Raw genomic sequence first — 14,818 nt, 5'->3', positions numbered from 1 at the left:
TTGTAGGCATTGTGAACGATGTGTAAGCCACAGGTGCCCAAGGTCAAGCGCTGCACTTGGTAGTTTGTCATCATATGGTGCCTGAAGCTCTCAAAAAACTTCCAGTTTACATTGGGCCCATCCATAGAGATCTGTATTATTTTCTTAAGTGGCAGCGGCTTTAGTGCATCAAGTAATTTCTGCTTTATATCCTCAGCCGTAGAATGACCCAAGAACACCGACGTAAAGTAACGCGTGACAACCTTTTGGGTATCATTCATGTACCTCACATGCACATCCATCTGCTTCTGTTGCAGTCCCTCATTGAGTGATTCATCAAACAGAACAACGTAGCATTCGCATTGTTGAACGTCCTTCTGCAGTTCAGAGAGAAAGTATGGCCTCAGGCCGTGGCAGGCCACATACGCACTTTTTTTTTCACCACACGCGAATGCTTTTGCTACTTCGCTGTCTGGGAACATGCGCTGGAACAGGTCACCGATTTGCGAAGATGAATTATAGGAGTAGTGCGCCGTGATCACCTTCAAAACCAACAAAATTTCAGCATCTGTCACCATCTCATGTCTCTTACGGGCAGTATTGATGTCCCTCGCACGGGCTGATGATGCGCTTGAGCTGGTCAACGGCTGACTATCCTGACGCGGAACATAGTGCAGCACTGAGTTCTGAACACTGCCGTGAAGATTTGCACAGTGCTTCGCGCTTTTCGCATGACTTCGTAGTGCCGACTCCCCCATGATGCGCAAATCAATCGTCTTTTCACACAACTTGCATCTTGCACGGTTTGGATGCGTCTTGTCTGGAGCGATCCACTGTTGATATTTCTCACTGCGTAGCCACGATGCTTGAAAGGCACACTTCCCGGGCGTCCTGGTGCGTTTTTCAACAAAACAACTCACACGCACCGAAGCGTCTCGGAGCTGACGTCTCAAAGTTGAAAATGAAACCGCGCGCAGGACGCGCGAGCTCTGTCGCCCAGTGTGGCCAGACAAGACGCGCAAAAAGTTTCGTGCAAAGGCGAAGACGATGTTTAAGCCTTGTAAGGTTCTACCAGTTGTGTAGAACGCAAAATTTTTGGTATGTACAAATGATGTGATGTAATCTCACAGAGGTGCTCGTGAAAGGAAGTCAACGAATAATATTTTTTTCACAGAATTCAAGGGTTTTCAAGGGTCAGTCAAAATTCAAGGGTTCAGAAGGCCTTGAAACTAGCACTTTCGGATTCAAGGATTTTCAAGGTTTTCAAGGCCCTGTGCGAACCCTGAACCAGATAACAAAGGCAGTCGACGAGCCTCATCCAACAAAGGTGCTCTTCCTACAATGAAGAAACGTGCTATTTATGGAATGATTACCTAATTAACTTATAATTCAGAAAAGCTGCATTCAAGTGAACTCTGGAGCAAACAGTACTAAAGAATAAGAAAATGAACACACCATATACATAGACTTCTACGTCTACATTTTGTTGGTGTATTCTTGATGGGTTTTCCGGTCAAACAGTTTTTTTTAGTGACGTGCTCGTTCCGCCTGCGGCGTCTTTCTGTTCAACCTCTGCAAGGCAAACATCCAAGTGTAAATAAATGCACTGAAAATACAGAGAGGAGGTGGCTGCCCTTGGCCGTATTACGTAACTAAAAATGACTTTTATCTAACATCCAATAATAAACGCAGTGCCGTAACCATAACGAATACATGCTTCCGCAATGAATGTATTCTGTACTCACCAATTTTGTCCAGCAATGATAGCGCCAGGCACCTGTTCTTCTTTTAAGCTTCACACTGCTTCTTCGTCAGGGTTGCAATCCATCCATCCATCGAGCAGCCTCTGTGGTACGAGATTTTCATCAGATGTGGTACATCCAGACTCTGAAGCGTCCCGTGGTGTCATTTTCATATATTCCTAGATGTGTGTTCGATAATTTCGTCAAGTGATATGCAAATAGTGTTCTTAATGGGAGCTCACATCGACACTCATAATTAAAATGGTACACACATTGAGTCGTTGCTCACCTTATTTCCTGAAGTATGCTTTCACATATACTGCGAAGTGATGTGCTGCAACTGCTGCCTAGCCTTTTCTTTTGCGTGCAGGCACCAATTTCTGAAAGGAAATTCGGTTAGAGTGGGTTCATCAAAAGTTGAGGTAGCTACTACATCACACAGTGAACGTTGTGTATCAGTAACTTCTTCTGTGCGTTCATCAATTAAGAGAACATTTAAAAATACTTCTGCGTTGTTCGTAGTAATAGCATGATCTACATTTCAAAACAGAACAGTTTTATCTGTTTTCGGTGCAGCAACAATAAACAAACATCTGTTACCCGTCCAAGCGATGACTTGAATTTGTCAATACATGTCATTTCCGGTTCATTCATTCATTCTGACCTTCTTTATCCCTTGTGTGCAAATGAGCAAAATTATTTTGGTGATTGGTAGTTCTCAGCAGCCAAAGGCAGCGCGAAAAAAAAAATGTCGATAAACCAATATATACGGTGGAAAATAACTATTCTAAGTCTGGAACACACGACACATACACACTCAACAAAACCTCAATGCTTTAGAACATGGATAGTTCAAAATATAGCAGGCCACTACCAGGCCCTTTTGTTTTTGACTGCTTGCACCTTCCCACCCATGATACACATCCACATCTGTTGATCCTACAATGGAACACCATTTGTGCACTGGCGGTGAAACGACGCAACTACAGTAACTGACATAAACATAATGAGACGGAAGGAATCTCTTTCGAATTTCTCTTCATCCATACACAACGCGAAACAGAATATTATTTTGCAGAGATGTCTATCACAGTTATACAGACAAAGCGCCGGAGGAATTGAACCTAGCACCCACACAGCGAAGGTACACCCACTGCATTGAAGATATGTGGTAGAGCACGCAAAAACACAACAGACGAGAATACAACAAACACTAGTGTTAGTTTAACGTGAATAAGTAACACGAAACGAATAAATAATACACTACCGGCAAGGTCCAAGCTGGTCCGGCAAGTTGTACGGCTTGTAGTAACGTACAAGAGGCACGGCACTGGCACAACAGCTTTTGCGTCGTCAGACAAATATTTTTTTGATTGCGTGTTAGCGCCGCGAAGCAACTGTGGCTATGAGCGGCGTACAGATGTGGACAGACGGAGAGAGGACAGCAGGAAGGAGTGGGAGACAGGGGGTTAGTATGCGTCCTGGGCCGACTTCAGGGGGAACTGTGCCGACATTCGTCTGGAAAGTCTTCGGAAAACCCAGGGAAAACCTCAGACAGCACAGCCGGTGGTAGGATTCGAACCCACCACCTCCCAGTCTTCAGCACGACCGTCAGACAAATAGCAAACAGAACAACAAACGTCACGCACGATGATGAATAACTTGCCGATTAAACTCAACGATTATATTGACATGAGAGGAACACAAGAAACCACGAGGAAGTAGCAGCCGTTCGAACGATCCTTTGTTCTCTTTCTACATGGTTGCTACACTGGCGCGCAGACTTGCCTCGAACAGTGGAGCGTGTGTCATCGGGCGCTGATAGAGAGCTGGAAACGAGATTGGGATGATCCACTATCCCCTTGACGGGAGGGTCGGTACGCACAAAGGATGCGTTCGCCGCACCGCACCATTTATCTGATCACCTGTGGTGCGTACCTCCCTTCAACGGGATAGTGGATAATCATAATCTCGTTTCCAGATGTGTATCAGCGTCCGATGACACGCGCTCCGCTGTTCCAGGCAAGTCTGCGCGCCACTGTAGACGCAACTCTTTCAAACCGAAATAAGCGACGGTTTTGTGACTTAATTACTTAAATTTTCCAGAGTGCTCGTTTTTATGTTATTGGGCCGACAAATTTCGTATCAGGACGTGAACAAGTAAAGATCACGAATGCCTTGAGTTTCAATAATCAAGCAAATATTTTTGTTCTCTTTTTTGTTTTTTAATTATGCCACGGTGGTGATGATGGTGAAACAGCTCGCCGTTGTCGGCTTCACAGAAGTGGGCAACGTCACGACTGACGCCGTGGGGAATGTGCATCCTGGGCCTCATTCTAAGTGAACTATGCCGACATAAAATCGAGGCGACGAAATTAGCTGACGTTGATGAACTGACGAGTCCCAGATGAGACATCAAAGATTCAGAAATCCAAATAGCTTCGATATCAAGGCGACTTACTGGGATTCATTGCAACTAGCGAATAATTGATTAATCATGTAATATCATGTTTGAAGTAGCGCATTACCGGTCGTGCGTTACAAAACTGCGGTATCGCATGGTTCATTACTTTTTACTTTTTACTTTTTACATGGTTTACTTTTTTGATTGATATAGCGTCTAATGTATAATGCCATTATATTCTTGACGGCTAATGTAACTCTGTTAGCAGCTTGAAGACAATGTAATGACGGAGTAACTGCATACTGTACAAAAGTAACAATTTAGTAATGCATTATAAAGATTAATAAGTAACATAACAAATTACTTTTTGAAGGTGATGCGTAAAACTAACAATCTCTGATCTCTAAAGGACACTGGGTCCAGTGGGACTATGACCTGTAATCAGTGTAAGCTGGATTACAGTATCCCAGTGTCAGTTCCACTTCTCCCAGTGAAACTCCAGTGCGGTCAGTAACCAGTGTAGACTGGTTTCCAGTGTACCCCGTGAAAATCCAATTCCCAGCTAGTAACCAGTCTACACTGGTTTCCAGTGTATCCAGTGAAACTCCAGTACTGCCAGTGACCAGTGTGCACTGGTTTCCAGTGTTGCCAGTCTGATTTACGGTCTTTTCCAGTCTGACCAGTGTCATTTCCAGCCTGAGCAGTAACATTTCCAGCTAAATCTTACTGTTTCTTGTTGTTTTTTTTCAACAGGGAAGTCTCACGTTATCCCACCATGTGCCACGTGGTACATTGTGTACACTGTATTACAGTATCTCCAGTGTCACTTCCACTTGTACCAGTGAAACTCCAGTGCGGCCAGTAACCCTTGTACACTGGTTCCCAGTGTATCTGGTGAAACGTCAGTACTGCGAGTAACCAGTGTGCATTGGTTTCCAGTGTTTTTTTTTTTCACTGTTTGGTTTCAGTGCATGGATTTCCTTGAAAATCCAGTAGATCCAGTGACCAGGATGAACTGGTTTCCAGCATTGGCAGTCTGAATTGCAGTGTTTCCCTGTCTGACCAGTGGCATGTCCAGTTTAAAATCTTTCTCTTTTTTTTCCAACAGGGCAATCAGAATTCAGGGCAAGAATTCAATCATCAACGCGCTCCGCTACCGGTTTCGGTATGTCACTGGCCTTGCGCCATGACAGCGCACATGCGACAGCTATACTTGTGGGAAGATGCTCACGATTCCCCCTATAATCTGGTACGCAGCAACATCAACAGCAACACGACGTACAGCTTACTACTCGCGAACGACAACACCTGCTATCCTGCTGTTGCCGCGCACACTGTCGTGAACCCAAGTTGCACGTCCAGGCGTCCCTTGTCCACGAGTCGCCACCATTTATTCATGCTTCATGTTATTGATGCGAAACTCAACCACTCAACCCCGCTTCGCGTCTGAGAGGCGAGTGATGTGGCGGCCCGTGGACAATGATGTGGCCCTGCTGCCATGTGGTACCATGCTGGCTCGTCAGTTCTATTGGCACCATCCTAGCATGAGGCCAGGAACGTGTGCTCGCTTGGATACTCCATCACCGCCAGTCAGGACTCGTGTGGCGGACTCCTTTGGCGAAATCTAAGAGGGTGGAGCTACACTCCTGGCTGGTTTCCGCATGTATGCTTCTGTGCAATATGGCTAGCTGGTTAATGCTCTCTAAAATTGACTTGTTCAGCAGGTTCATCAGGGACAAATCTCCATGTGCTGGAAGGGCAGTTGAGTGATAATTCTTACTGCAAAATTACCAGACTCGTTCGGGGATCCGTTCCACTCTGTGACTGCAGCATCCCTGGCGCTTCCTTCCAACTCGTTCTGCAATGTGACACTACAAAGTGTGAGGGAGAAGCATCTTTTGATCACCCAAAACTAATCACATTTTTGCACAATATTTGTGGTGAGTTGTAAGAAAGTGTTGTAAAAAGTGTTTGCACACTTTGTATACAATTTTTGATTGACATAAATTTATTGGAAAATGCACGTTCTAAGCCTGAATGATTCACAAAGAGATAGCGCACACACGTTTTTTTTAAATATGCACGGGGGTACGTCATATGTCTAAAATACGTACTGGGGTGGTAAAAGTGAGCTAAGAAATGTCTAAACTAGATATACTGCCAAAATCTATGAATAAAATATATCCAAGTAAGTCTAAGTGATGAATAATTCTCGACATTACGTCTAGTAAGGTCTAGATCAAGGCTACGGTCATAGACACACAGTGTCTAAGGTTGCATGACTACTACCCAGAAAACCATATACATCACAGGTACATCCTGGCAATATCGCAAATTGGATGTTAGGATATCTATGGGAGCTTCAGAGAGAGCCCGTTTACGTAGAAAGTACTACCATGCGATTGCCAGATTCCTACTGTTTTCACATCCTAGAACCGTCGCATAGACATCTATTTTGGATATTTGCATGTTCCAGGGACATTTTAAAATTTATGCTATTCTTGTGCTGAATCAATTTGAAATTGATAGTGATTGATTGCTATAGCAAATGAATGCTGCACACACTAATTGAACAAAAAAAGGCATCTACTTTTGGCAGCACACCCCACTTGGGGAGTGGTCAACTTTCGGCCAAAATTCATGACCAATGCAGATCGCGCGATAGTAAATGAGCTTTCGCCTTTCACCATATGAGACGCAGGCCCGTTTTCGGCCCCGCCGCCGCGTACGCGGATTTCAAGCGATACCAGAGCGAGCATATACTGAAATATAAATTGTTGGAGTACGTTCATCAAGTGTATCGTGGCGTATCACGTTTACAACGGTGACAACGTCTTTGCAGTTAACTTGAGAGTCTGCAAACGACGTCAGCGTGTGGCTGCGAACGTTCCTCACACCCCATCCAGGCAAATATCGTGTTTTTAACTCAAGCTACCCATTATAATGTGATTACTTGGTAGATAAAGCAGTAAACTTACAATTTTTCTCCGTTTGCTTACGTCACGCCACTAAAGGTCACGTGTCTTAAATGTATCCGAAAAATAAGGCGCAGAGATATCGAAAGTAAGACACTTTTCGAAGTCCCATTGTGGACGTACAGGTAACATCGCATAGACGTGGCGGACATATGCAACGTGCGCGACCTTTGTGGGACGTACCTGGGATATTTCTGGTTTACTGGGTAGTGATACATTACCACGTCTATTGCTATCGTAACTGACGCCTAATGGTGATTAGGTGTAGCTTTTGACATTGTATACATATCTCATATGTCCAAGGTTAGACATCACATAGAGGTCTTTGATCCCACTATGCGCTGCCTGGATCACTGAACACGTCGTTGCAAATCCCACGCGAAATAACACACATCAAATGCTGAGAGTCCACGGGAAATCCCTCTCCAGAAGGAGGCGATGACGTCGTCCTCTACAGCAGCAACCGCGGCACGTCCCTTACGAAAAAGGAATACTGTCGCCGCGCGGGCGTTGGCAAGGCTGCTCTGCGCACTTCACTCTCACTCCTCCTGTGAGGGAGGAACGTTGCCGCCCGAGCCTCCCCAGACACAGAATCAGCGCTCACATTTAAGTTTCGTTTATTTTATATCAGCGATTTACCGCCGAAAAGTTGGTCAAACAGATTGGCGGCCAATCCTTAAGAAAATGGTATGTGCCTCATAGATGGCTTTGCAGATGCGACTTTCCCTTCAAACACTTGCCTTTGTGAATGTAGAAGTGCAACGCTTATCTGTAACTTTTTAAACTTACATGTGCACTGATGTAACTGATAATTTTTTCAGCTCACTTTATCTTTTCAGGTTTGACTATCACAGTCGTATCAGTATTGATCCTAAGGATGATTCTTCGCTTTACAGTGAGTACTCAAATCATTACCAGGTCAAAGAGGTTTAAAAATTGGGCTATTCGGTGGATGATAATTGAAAGCGCTAAAACCCCAGTGCAGGTGAGAAGTGCAATATTTCTGTGTCTGCCTTTATAGCTCCTTGGCACTGGGGTTTTAGCGCATTTAATCATTACCAGGTCGCTTGCCGTACTTCTACACTTAGTTTAAGTAGACGTATGATGACACTGAGGGAAAGTAAAACAGGCAGGAACACTTTAATGCAATTAAACTGAACAAGACCTTCGTGCAGAGCCTGCATTTCATCATGTTAAAGAGTAGCCATACAACAGGACGTATCTATATACCAGTAGAAAGGGAGTTAAAGAGGGAATTATACAAGGAAAATAGAAAAGCAAATTACAAATCGAAGGCAATCAGCTAGCCGATGGAACCGAAAAAACAATAAATGAAACGCGAAGTAGACCAGACAAGATCAACAACCATAACACAGGGCCATGTGACACAGACACATAACAGGGGAAAATTCAGGGGAAAGACGCAACGCGACCGCTCCGATCCTCCCTGTAATCGCTCTGCGGTGCCCAGTCGGCCGCGCTGTCAGTCTCCTCCTCCAATCCCTTCAGCCACATCCACCCCCAACATCCACACTTCCTGGATACCAGGATGATGGCTTATAAAAAAACATAAAAAAAAAAGAAACATAATTAAAAATTTAACAGCAGCAGGCCAGCCGCCACGACCCAGCGTATATGTTTAGCTCATCTGGCTGAAGGACTCGTGATTTTTCTGTTTTCTGTCAGTTGTATATCTCCGGATTCAAGGATTACAATTGATAGATGAGTGTTGAAGTGTTGTCCCTGTGCACTAAAGTGTATCGATACACGAGTGGGGATAAAACCTTTCTCGCATGGAGTTTGATGTCTTACCAATATACTGAATGTTGCATTTTTGCACATAATAAAATACCAAAAATGAAACGAATCACAGTGTAAAGAGTGTCTTATACTGACTGTAAAGGAGTTAGCGGTACTACACATATATATACAGAGGTTTATGAAATAACTTGCTTGACAGCGTGTTTTATTGCTAGGAGAGCAACCGTGTTGCTGCCACATTGAGCTTGAGAAGGGGATGCTGCGAATACTGCGAGGCCTGCGGAAAGTAACAGTTCGAGCAGTTGGGAAAATTAGATATTTTCTTTGCATTATGTGCATCACTGTGCATCACTGGGGATTATGTGCATCAGTGTGCAGTATGTTCAGGTGACATTGAAAAACAGATTTAGTGTTGTCAAAGTTTTGATGTAGACTGTGTCGAAAGCAATATCATTGCGCTGTTTAATAGGATGCTGAGAGAGCAGTGCATCTCTCTGCAAAGAACTACGTTTTAATAGAGCGCCCTCTCTCACTTTAGGCAGATAATTGCGTTTCTGAGAGTCAATTTACATCTCTTTAGCGCGTTCAAGAAAGTGGTCGTTTGAGCATACACGCTTAAAGGGACCCTCGCATCCGCGTGGTCGATTCCGAAAGTGTTGTGCCGTTTTACTCCACGTTCATCACTGATAATAACGCCGGAAACCCGAAGCGAATTGGTGGTGTGGTTCCTGTGCAGTTTGATGTAAAACTTTGCAAAACCAGAAGACGCATTCCAGGATTTCCTCTCTGGAAAAATTATTGGGGACGGCGCGTTCTCTTGATCTCGCTGATCGGCTCGCGGAATTTGTTTCTGGTTAGCGTCAAACGTGTTTGTAGAGCCAGGAGCGTAACACCATGTTTAGCACAACATGGTTACGTCAGGTCTCACACTGGTAAGCGAAAGTCAGCGTATTTGTCGAGGATTTTCCACTTAATATATTGCGATGTGAACGCCAAGCAGACGGCCGCGGAGACAATCACCTTGTGTGCCTTGACGCCATCATCGTGTTGGCTGCAGATAGAACGCGAACCTTTAAAACTCGTTTATTTAGTATGTAAGCTGTTTTCGGAAGATAAATTTAGCAAAATTGCCTCTGAAACAATGACGAACATTACCCTATCGGTATTACACATACGTTCCCGGATGCGATAATCCCTTTAAGGCGAACTCACTTCTTGAGAAAGTATATGGCGAACTTCTGTTCGCAGGGATGTCGTCAAGCACGTTAATTTCTACACGAGACAGGTACAGGGGTGTTCCTCTCTAGTTTATCTAGCGAATGACACATTTAGAAGGCCTGAAGCGAACCACTGAATTTTGTCAGATTTCCAATACATGGCAGTCTATGGGAGATGCAAAAAAATTGCTTCTCACAGCACCGACGACTGCTGTAACCATCAGGCAAACGGACATCATAACGGCATCGCAACGATCCCTCTAGTGTTTCTTAGATATATCAATGACATTTTTCTTGTTTACGATACAATCAAATTCACTTGTAACCGTTCTAACAGCTCGGTAAATTTCCTCGACGTTAATAAGTCTATAGACCTGGCAAATTTATTACCTACCTCTACAAGAAGCCGACCCAGAAACGTCAACACCTACATTTCCAAATCTACCACCCAAATGTCCAAAAAAGGAATATACTGTACAGACAACTTACACGTCTTAAAGGGGCAAAAAATGAAAAACAAATTCACTTGAAATTTCGTATAAGTTATCATAATTCAAAACTTTGATCCCTTTACGGAGCTACAATCAAAATTATACCGCACTCTTTCTTGCTTCGGCGCTCAACAGTGAACGTGGCTTCAGCTTGTGCATCAGTGCTTTTAGTCCATGCTGTGCGTGTAAACGCGTGCCACGCCATGTAGAAGTCCCAGTGAAAAACACAGTGCGCGTCGCGAAGCGGAGTGGCGTCGTTCTCCGGAGGACGTGAAGATAAATGAATGAAGTGAAGACAGTGGAACATTTGGGCAACTAGCTGTTGTGGGCTACAAGCAATAGTTGGAAGTAACCACTGGGTGCCGGCAACGCACAGGGGACGTGGACACCATTGAATTAGCAATTAATTAATAATTAGGGCTCCCAAAGTACTTAGGGTCATCCAGTGAGTCATTACACAAATTGGGGAGCATGTAACTCGTGTCCAGACTCCATGTGTGTTGCCCGCAACCAGCAGTCATAAAAAACAAAAAATGAAGAGAAATAGAGTGAAGAGAAACAGTTTAATTGAAGATCAATGACGCAATTGTCAAGGAGGCAGCCTGAAACGGCTCCTGACCATCGTTGAGTTGATGGTTGCAGACAGGTGACTACATGGTTGCAAATCATCACACCAGGTGGTGCCACCGTCCTTCTTGTGACCACCAGTTCTGGACCTCGTGGGACGTCAGGTCTGACGCCGTCATGGCATGCCTGGGCAGGTTAGGACAGCTCCGGACAAACAATGAGAAAAACACTTATAATCGAGACAGAGAAATGCAAACTGCTGTGAAAGCAAGAGCAAAAACATGCAAGCAAGGGACATCATCAATACTTAACAACAAAAAGGACTAGGCATGCAACAAATCAGTCCACCAGAAGAACAGTCACGAGAAGTGCAGAACTATGTTTCCGTTCCATCCGGCAGCCATGCACAGAACTGAACAGTAATGCTTTTTTTCTCCTCTATGAAGTCATGCATCTGATCCCTCTAGTGGCTACTTTTTGAACTAATTTCATGAAGAAATTATTAAGAATCATGCCAACGCTACTCTCATTCCCGAGACAGGTTTTGCAGAATAAAGAAAATGGCGGCGATGCACAGATAGGAACAACGACTAGCGTCCGACATGCACAGGCACATTACTGCTAATCGCAAGCAAAGCGGGGACAAAGTCATCACGTTCATTCCATCCGAGAGGCACACAGAGGACTGAATCATAATGCTTCTTACTCCTCTAAAAGCCACACATGTGTCCGTCTTGCGGTTATTCTGTGAACTTATTTACACGAGAAATTATTAAGAGTCGCTGTAGCGCTACTCCTGTCCAAATCAAGGGTGCGGAAGGACTAGCTTCATCGTCAAGACAAGAACGACCAGCAAGAATATGATCTGTACCAAAAAGAGCTAGATGTGTCAAGAAAGGAAAGCATGCATCATAAGACAGAACAGGTCTGGGCAAGTCAGGACACTACTCTGCAAGCACTGTCACACGGGGGAAAATCTAATGACTGCTAGATAAAAGAGGAAACAACACGCTTGACCAGCCAACAAACAAACACTCTGGAAACAAACAAAGTGGAAAACAGTTTCCAACGTAAAACTATTTCTAAGCACACACACACTCCACTTATTCAAAAACCGTCCTCATCGTAAACGCATTCGACATAAAATTCACAAGAATGCACATCATTAGCCAGTAAGAACCAAAGCTCCCATTTCACCAGGCTGCAGTTTTTTTTCTCTAACAGTCAACTCAATGCTACAGACACTTGAAGCAATAGAGTCAGTGCATCACGTCCTCATATCCTGTCTGAGGACGTTCGCCGCTGTACTAGACAGCGGCAAATAATTTCTAGAGGCCCTCCTCATATTTACTGAATAGCAAGATTATTTCCTTTATCCTGCTCTTAATGATATTTACTCTTACATTAAAATTCAACAAGAAAAAGTACAAAACATTATGCATGAAATGTGATCATAACAATTAAGCATTTTCACCTCAAACACCTATCCAGAAGAACCCTTGCTACACTCAATCATTAGAATCACAACAGCAATAAAGTTCTGACTCATGAAAACTGCTACCACCCCTCTCTAGAATATAGGAGAAAAAATAATGACGCCCTGGAACACCCAAAGTCATCGCAGGGCTTATGTAATGTATAACACACAATCTTCTCATATTCTGCTCACATTGTAGTTTTTGAGGCTACACCTGCAACCACAGTAAGCGAAGGGGTGCGAAAGTCTGGGGGCAAAGTTCCATTCACTCACGACCGAGAGCTGGACAGGATGTCTCTATACAAAGGTTCCAGGAGTGTGTTGTCTAGATCATTTTTTTTCAAGATCAATTTCTTTATCCTACTGTTAATGATTTTCACTCTTGTGTTGCAGTTTGCGAACGATGTTGAGTTACGAACGTAACTTTGACCATCTCTGAAGCAAAATGTTTTTGATCTGCTGTTTTGAGACGTCATGAAGAACGTCTGTGAGTAAAATGAACGATGCCACGAGTAGGCATATATGGGATGCGCGCAGTCGAATTTACGTATTTTCCGTAGACATCCCTCACAAAAAGACTGTTGGGGGTGGTGACCTAATCCACAATACGAAGTACTCGCTATGACAAGAAAGGACATTCGAGACAAAAACTATGATGTAGATTACTTTGGGTATCACAACTGGGGGACGAGCTGTGAGGTTCCCACAACGTATCATATTTCCAAATCAGACAACACTTCGATTTTTTGTTTCCTCAAAAGCAAACCCTAGGATCTTCAAAACTTAGGATGAAATGCAACTCAACCCAGACAACACGCGGGAAAGAATTCAGCTGAATATGTCAAATAGTGTGAAGATTCATGGCGTCATATTGCATAGGAAGTGCAATCGTCGAAATGCCCACATGTGGATGATAATTCATTAAAAAATAATTACCAATTATTTTCAACTACTTTCAGTGCCAATTTACCTCCTAGGAACAAGGCTTTAATATATGTTTGAAAAAAAATTGAAGAGGTCGACCGGACCACTCTTCGTCATAGTAGTATAGATCTAAGCGGTATAATAACCGAGCTGAACAACGACATCCTTTTTCTAATCCAAGATGGCCGATTCTAATCCAATTCTAAGCCAAAATCCAGCTCTAAGCCAACACAATCCACTTGAAATCCAACACAAGCCAAATCCAAAGCCATCTGATTGGCCGCCATTAGCCCCGCCCACTTCACGTTGATTGGCCACCAAGCCCCCAGTGATCATTGATTGGTTTATGCTAATCCTTTATGCCGATCCTTTATGCTAATTAGTTGACTTGGCTCTGCCCAGTTCACGCTGAATGGCCCGTGCTAAGTCTACTGATCATTGATTGGTTGACTGTAGCTCCGCCCCTTTATGCTAATTAATCGGCTCTGCCCACTTCACACTGATTGGTGCATGCGTATCGTTGAGCACAGCTCCGCCCCTTTATGCTAATTAACCGGCTCTGCTGATTGGTCCATTCTAAGCCTACTGATCACTCTCCCACACTTTCTAAGCCCTCTGATTGGCCGTCCCCCGTTTAAGCCTCCCGATTGGCCCGTTCTAAGCCCACTGATTGGGGCCCGCTGAACATAGCCTTCAGTAGCGCCCGCAAGATGGCAGCGGCCCCGCTGCAGCTTTATCTCAGATGTTCAAACTTACCCATCTCTTCATGCTGATTGGCCCGCGCCATAATGGCTAGCAGGTGGCCTACTGAACATAGCCTTCACCGGCGCCCGCCAGATGGTGCGCGGATCGCCTGGCGGCGGCTTCAGATGGTCCTAACCCGATTGGGTGTCTCTATCTCATACGTCCAAACTTACCTCGTGCATTGCGCGACTCCGTGGCGCGACTCAGGTGCATCAACTCCACGCGATTCCGCTTCGAGGCATCACACGAGCGAGAGAACTTCGTCGAGATGTGCTGCCACATATTGCGCGTCGGAGGTAGAGTCGCTGTTTGTGCGTGGTAGCCACCATAAGAATGCGTCCGTGATCCTGATCAAACAAGCCTTGTTCTATCACAACGCCGCTTTTCGAACGATATCGCTGAACGCCAGTTATATCGTATTGTTCCGGAACGCTCGGTCCGTACAACAGATCGAAACCTTCGGACGTCAGGTGTTCGGGAAACCGGGGCTCTCCTATTTTCTCGACGCATGTAACCAGGCAACGGAGAAGGCGCGCG

The 14,818-nt window shown here is 44.5% G+C and overlaps 1 protein-coding gene across 4 annotated transcripts in view; it reads left to right on the top strand.

The window, feature by feature from the left end:
• Positions 1 to 14,818, top strand: part of LOC135371150 (uncharacterized) — a 279,646-nt gene that overhangs the window by 205,757 nt on the left and 59,071 nt on the right. For 2 of the 4 annotated variants that reach the window (XM_064605190.1, XM_064605189.1), the window contains one exon: positions 7,940 to 7,995. The exons of the other annotated variants lie outside the window; for them this stretch is intronic. In XM_064605190.1, the coding sequence (XP_064461260.1) occupies positions 7,940 to 7,995 (56 nt within the window). The remainder of the gene's footprint in view (positions 1 to 7,939; positions 7,996 to 14,818) is intronic. 4 annotated transcript variants of the gene reach the window in all.

The sequence above is a fragment of the Ornithodoros turicata genome, chromosome 10 (assembly GCF_037126465.1).
Source record: "Ornithodoros turicata isolate Travis chromosome 10, ASM3712646v1, whole genome shotgun sequence".
Classification (NCBI taxonomy): Eukaryota; Metazoa; Arthropoda; class Arachnida; order Ixodida; family Argasidae; genus Ornithodoros; species Ornithodoros turicata.
The sequence above is the reverse complement of the archived record's forward strand: the minus strand, read 5'-3'. Positions and strand labels throughout refer to the sequence as shown.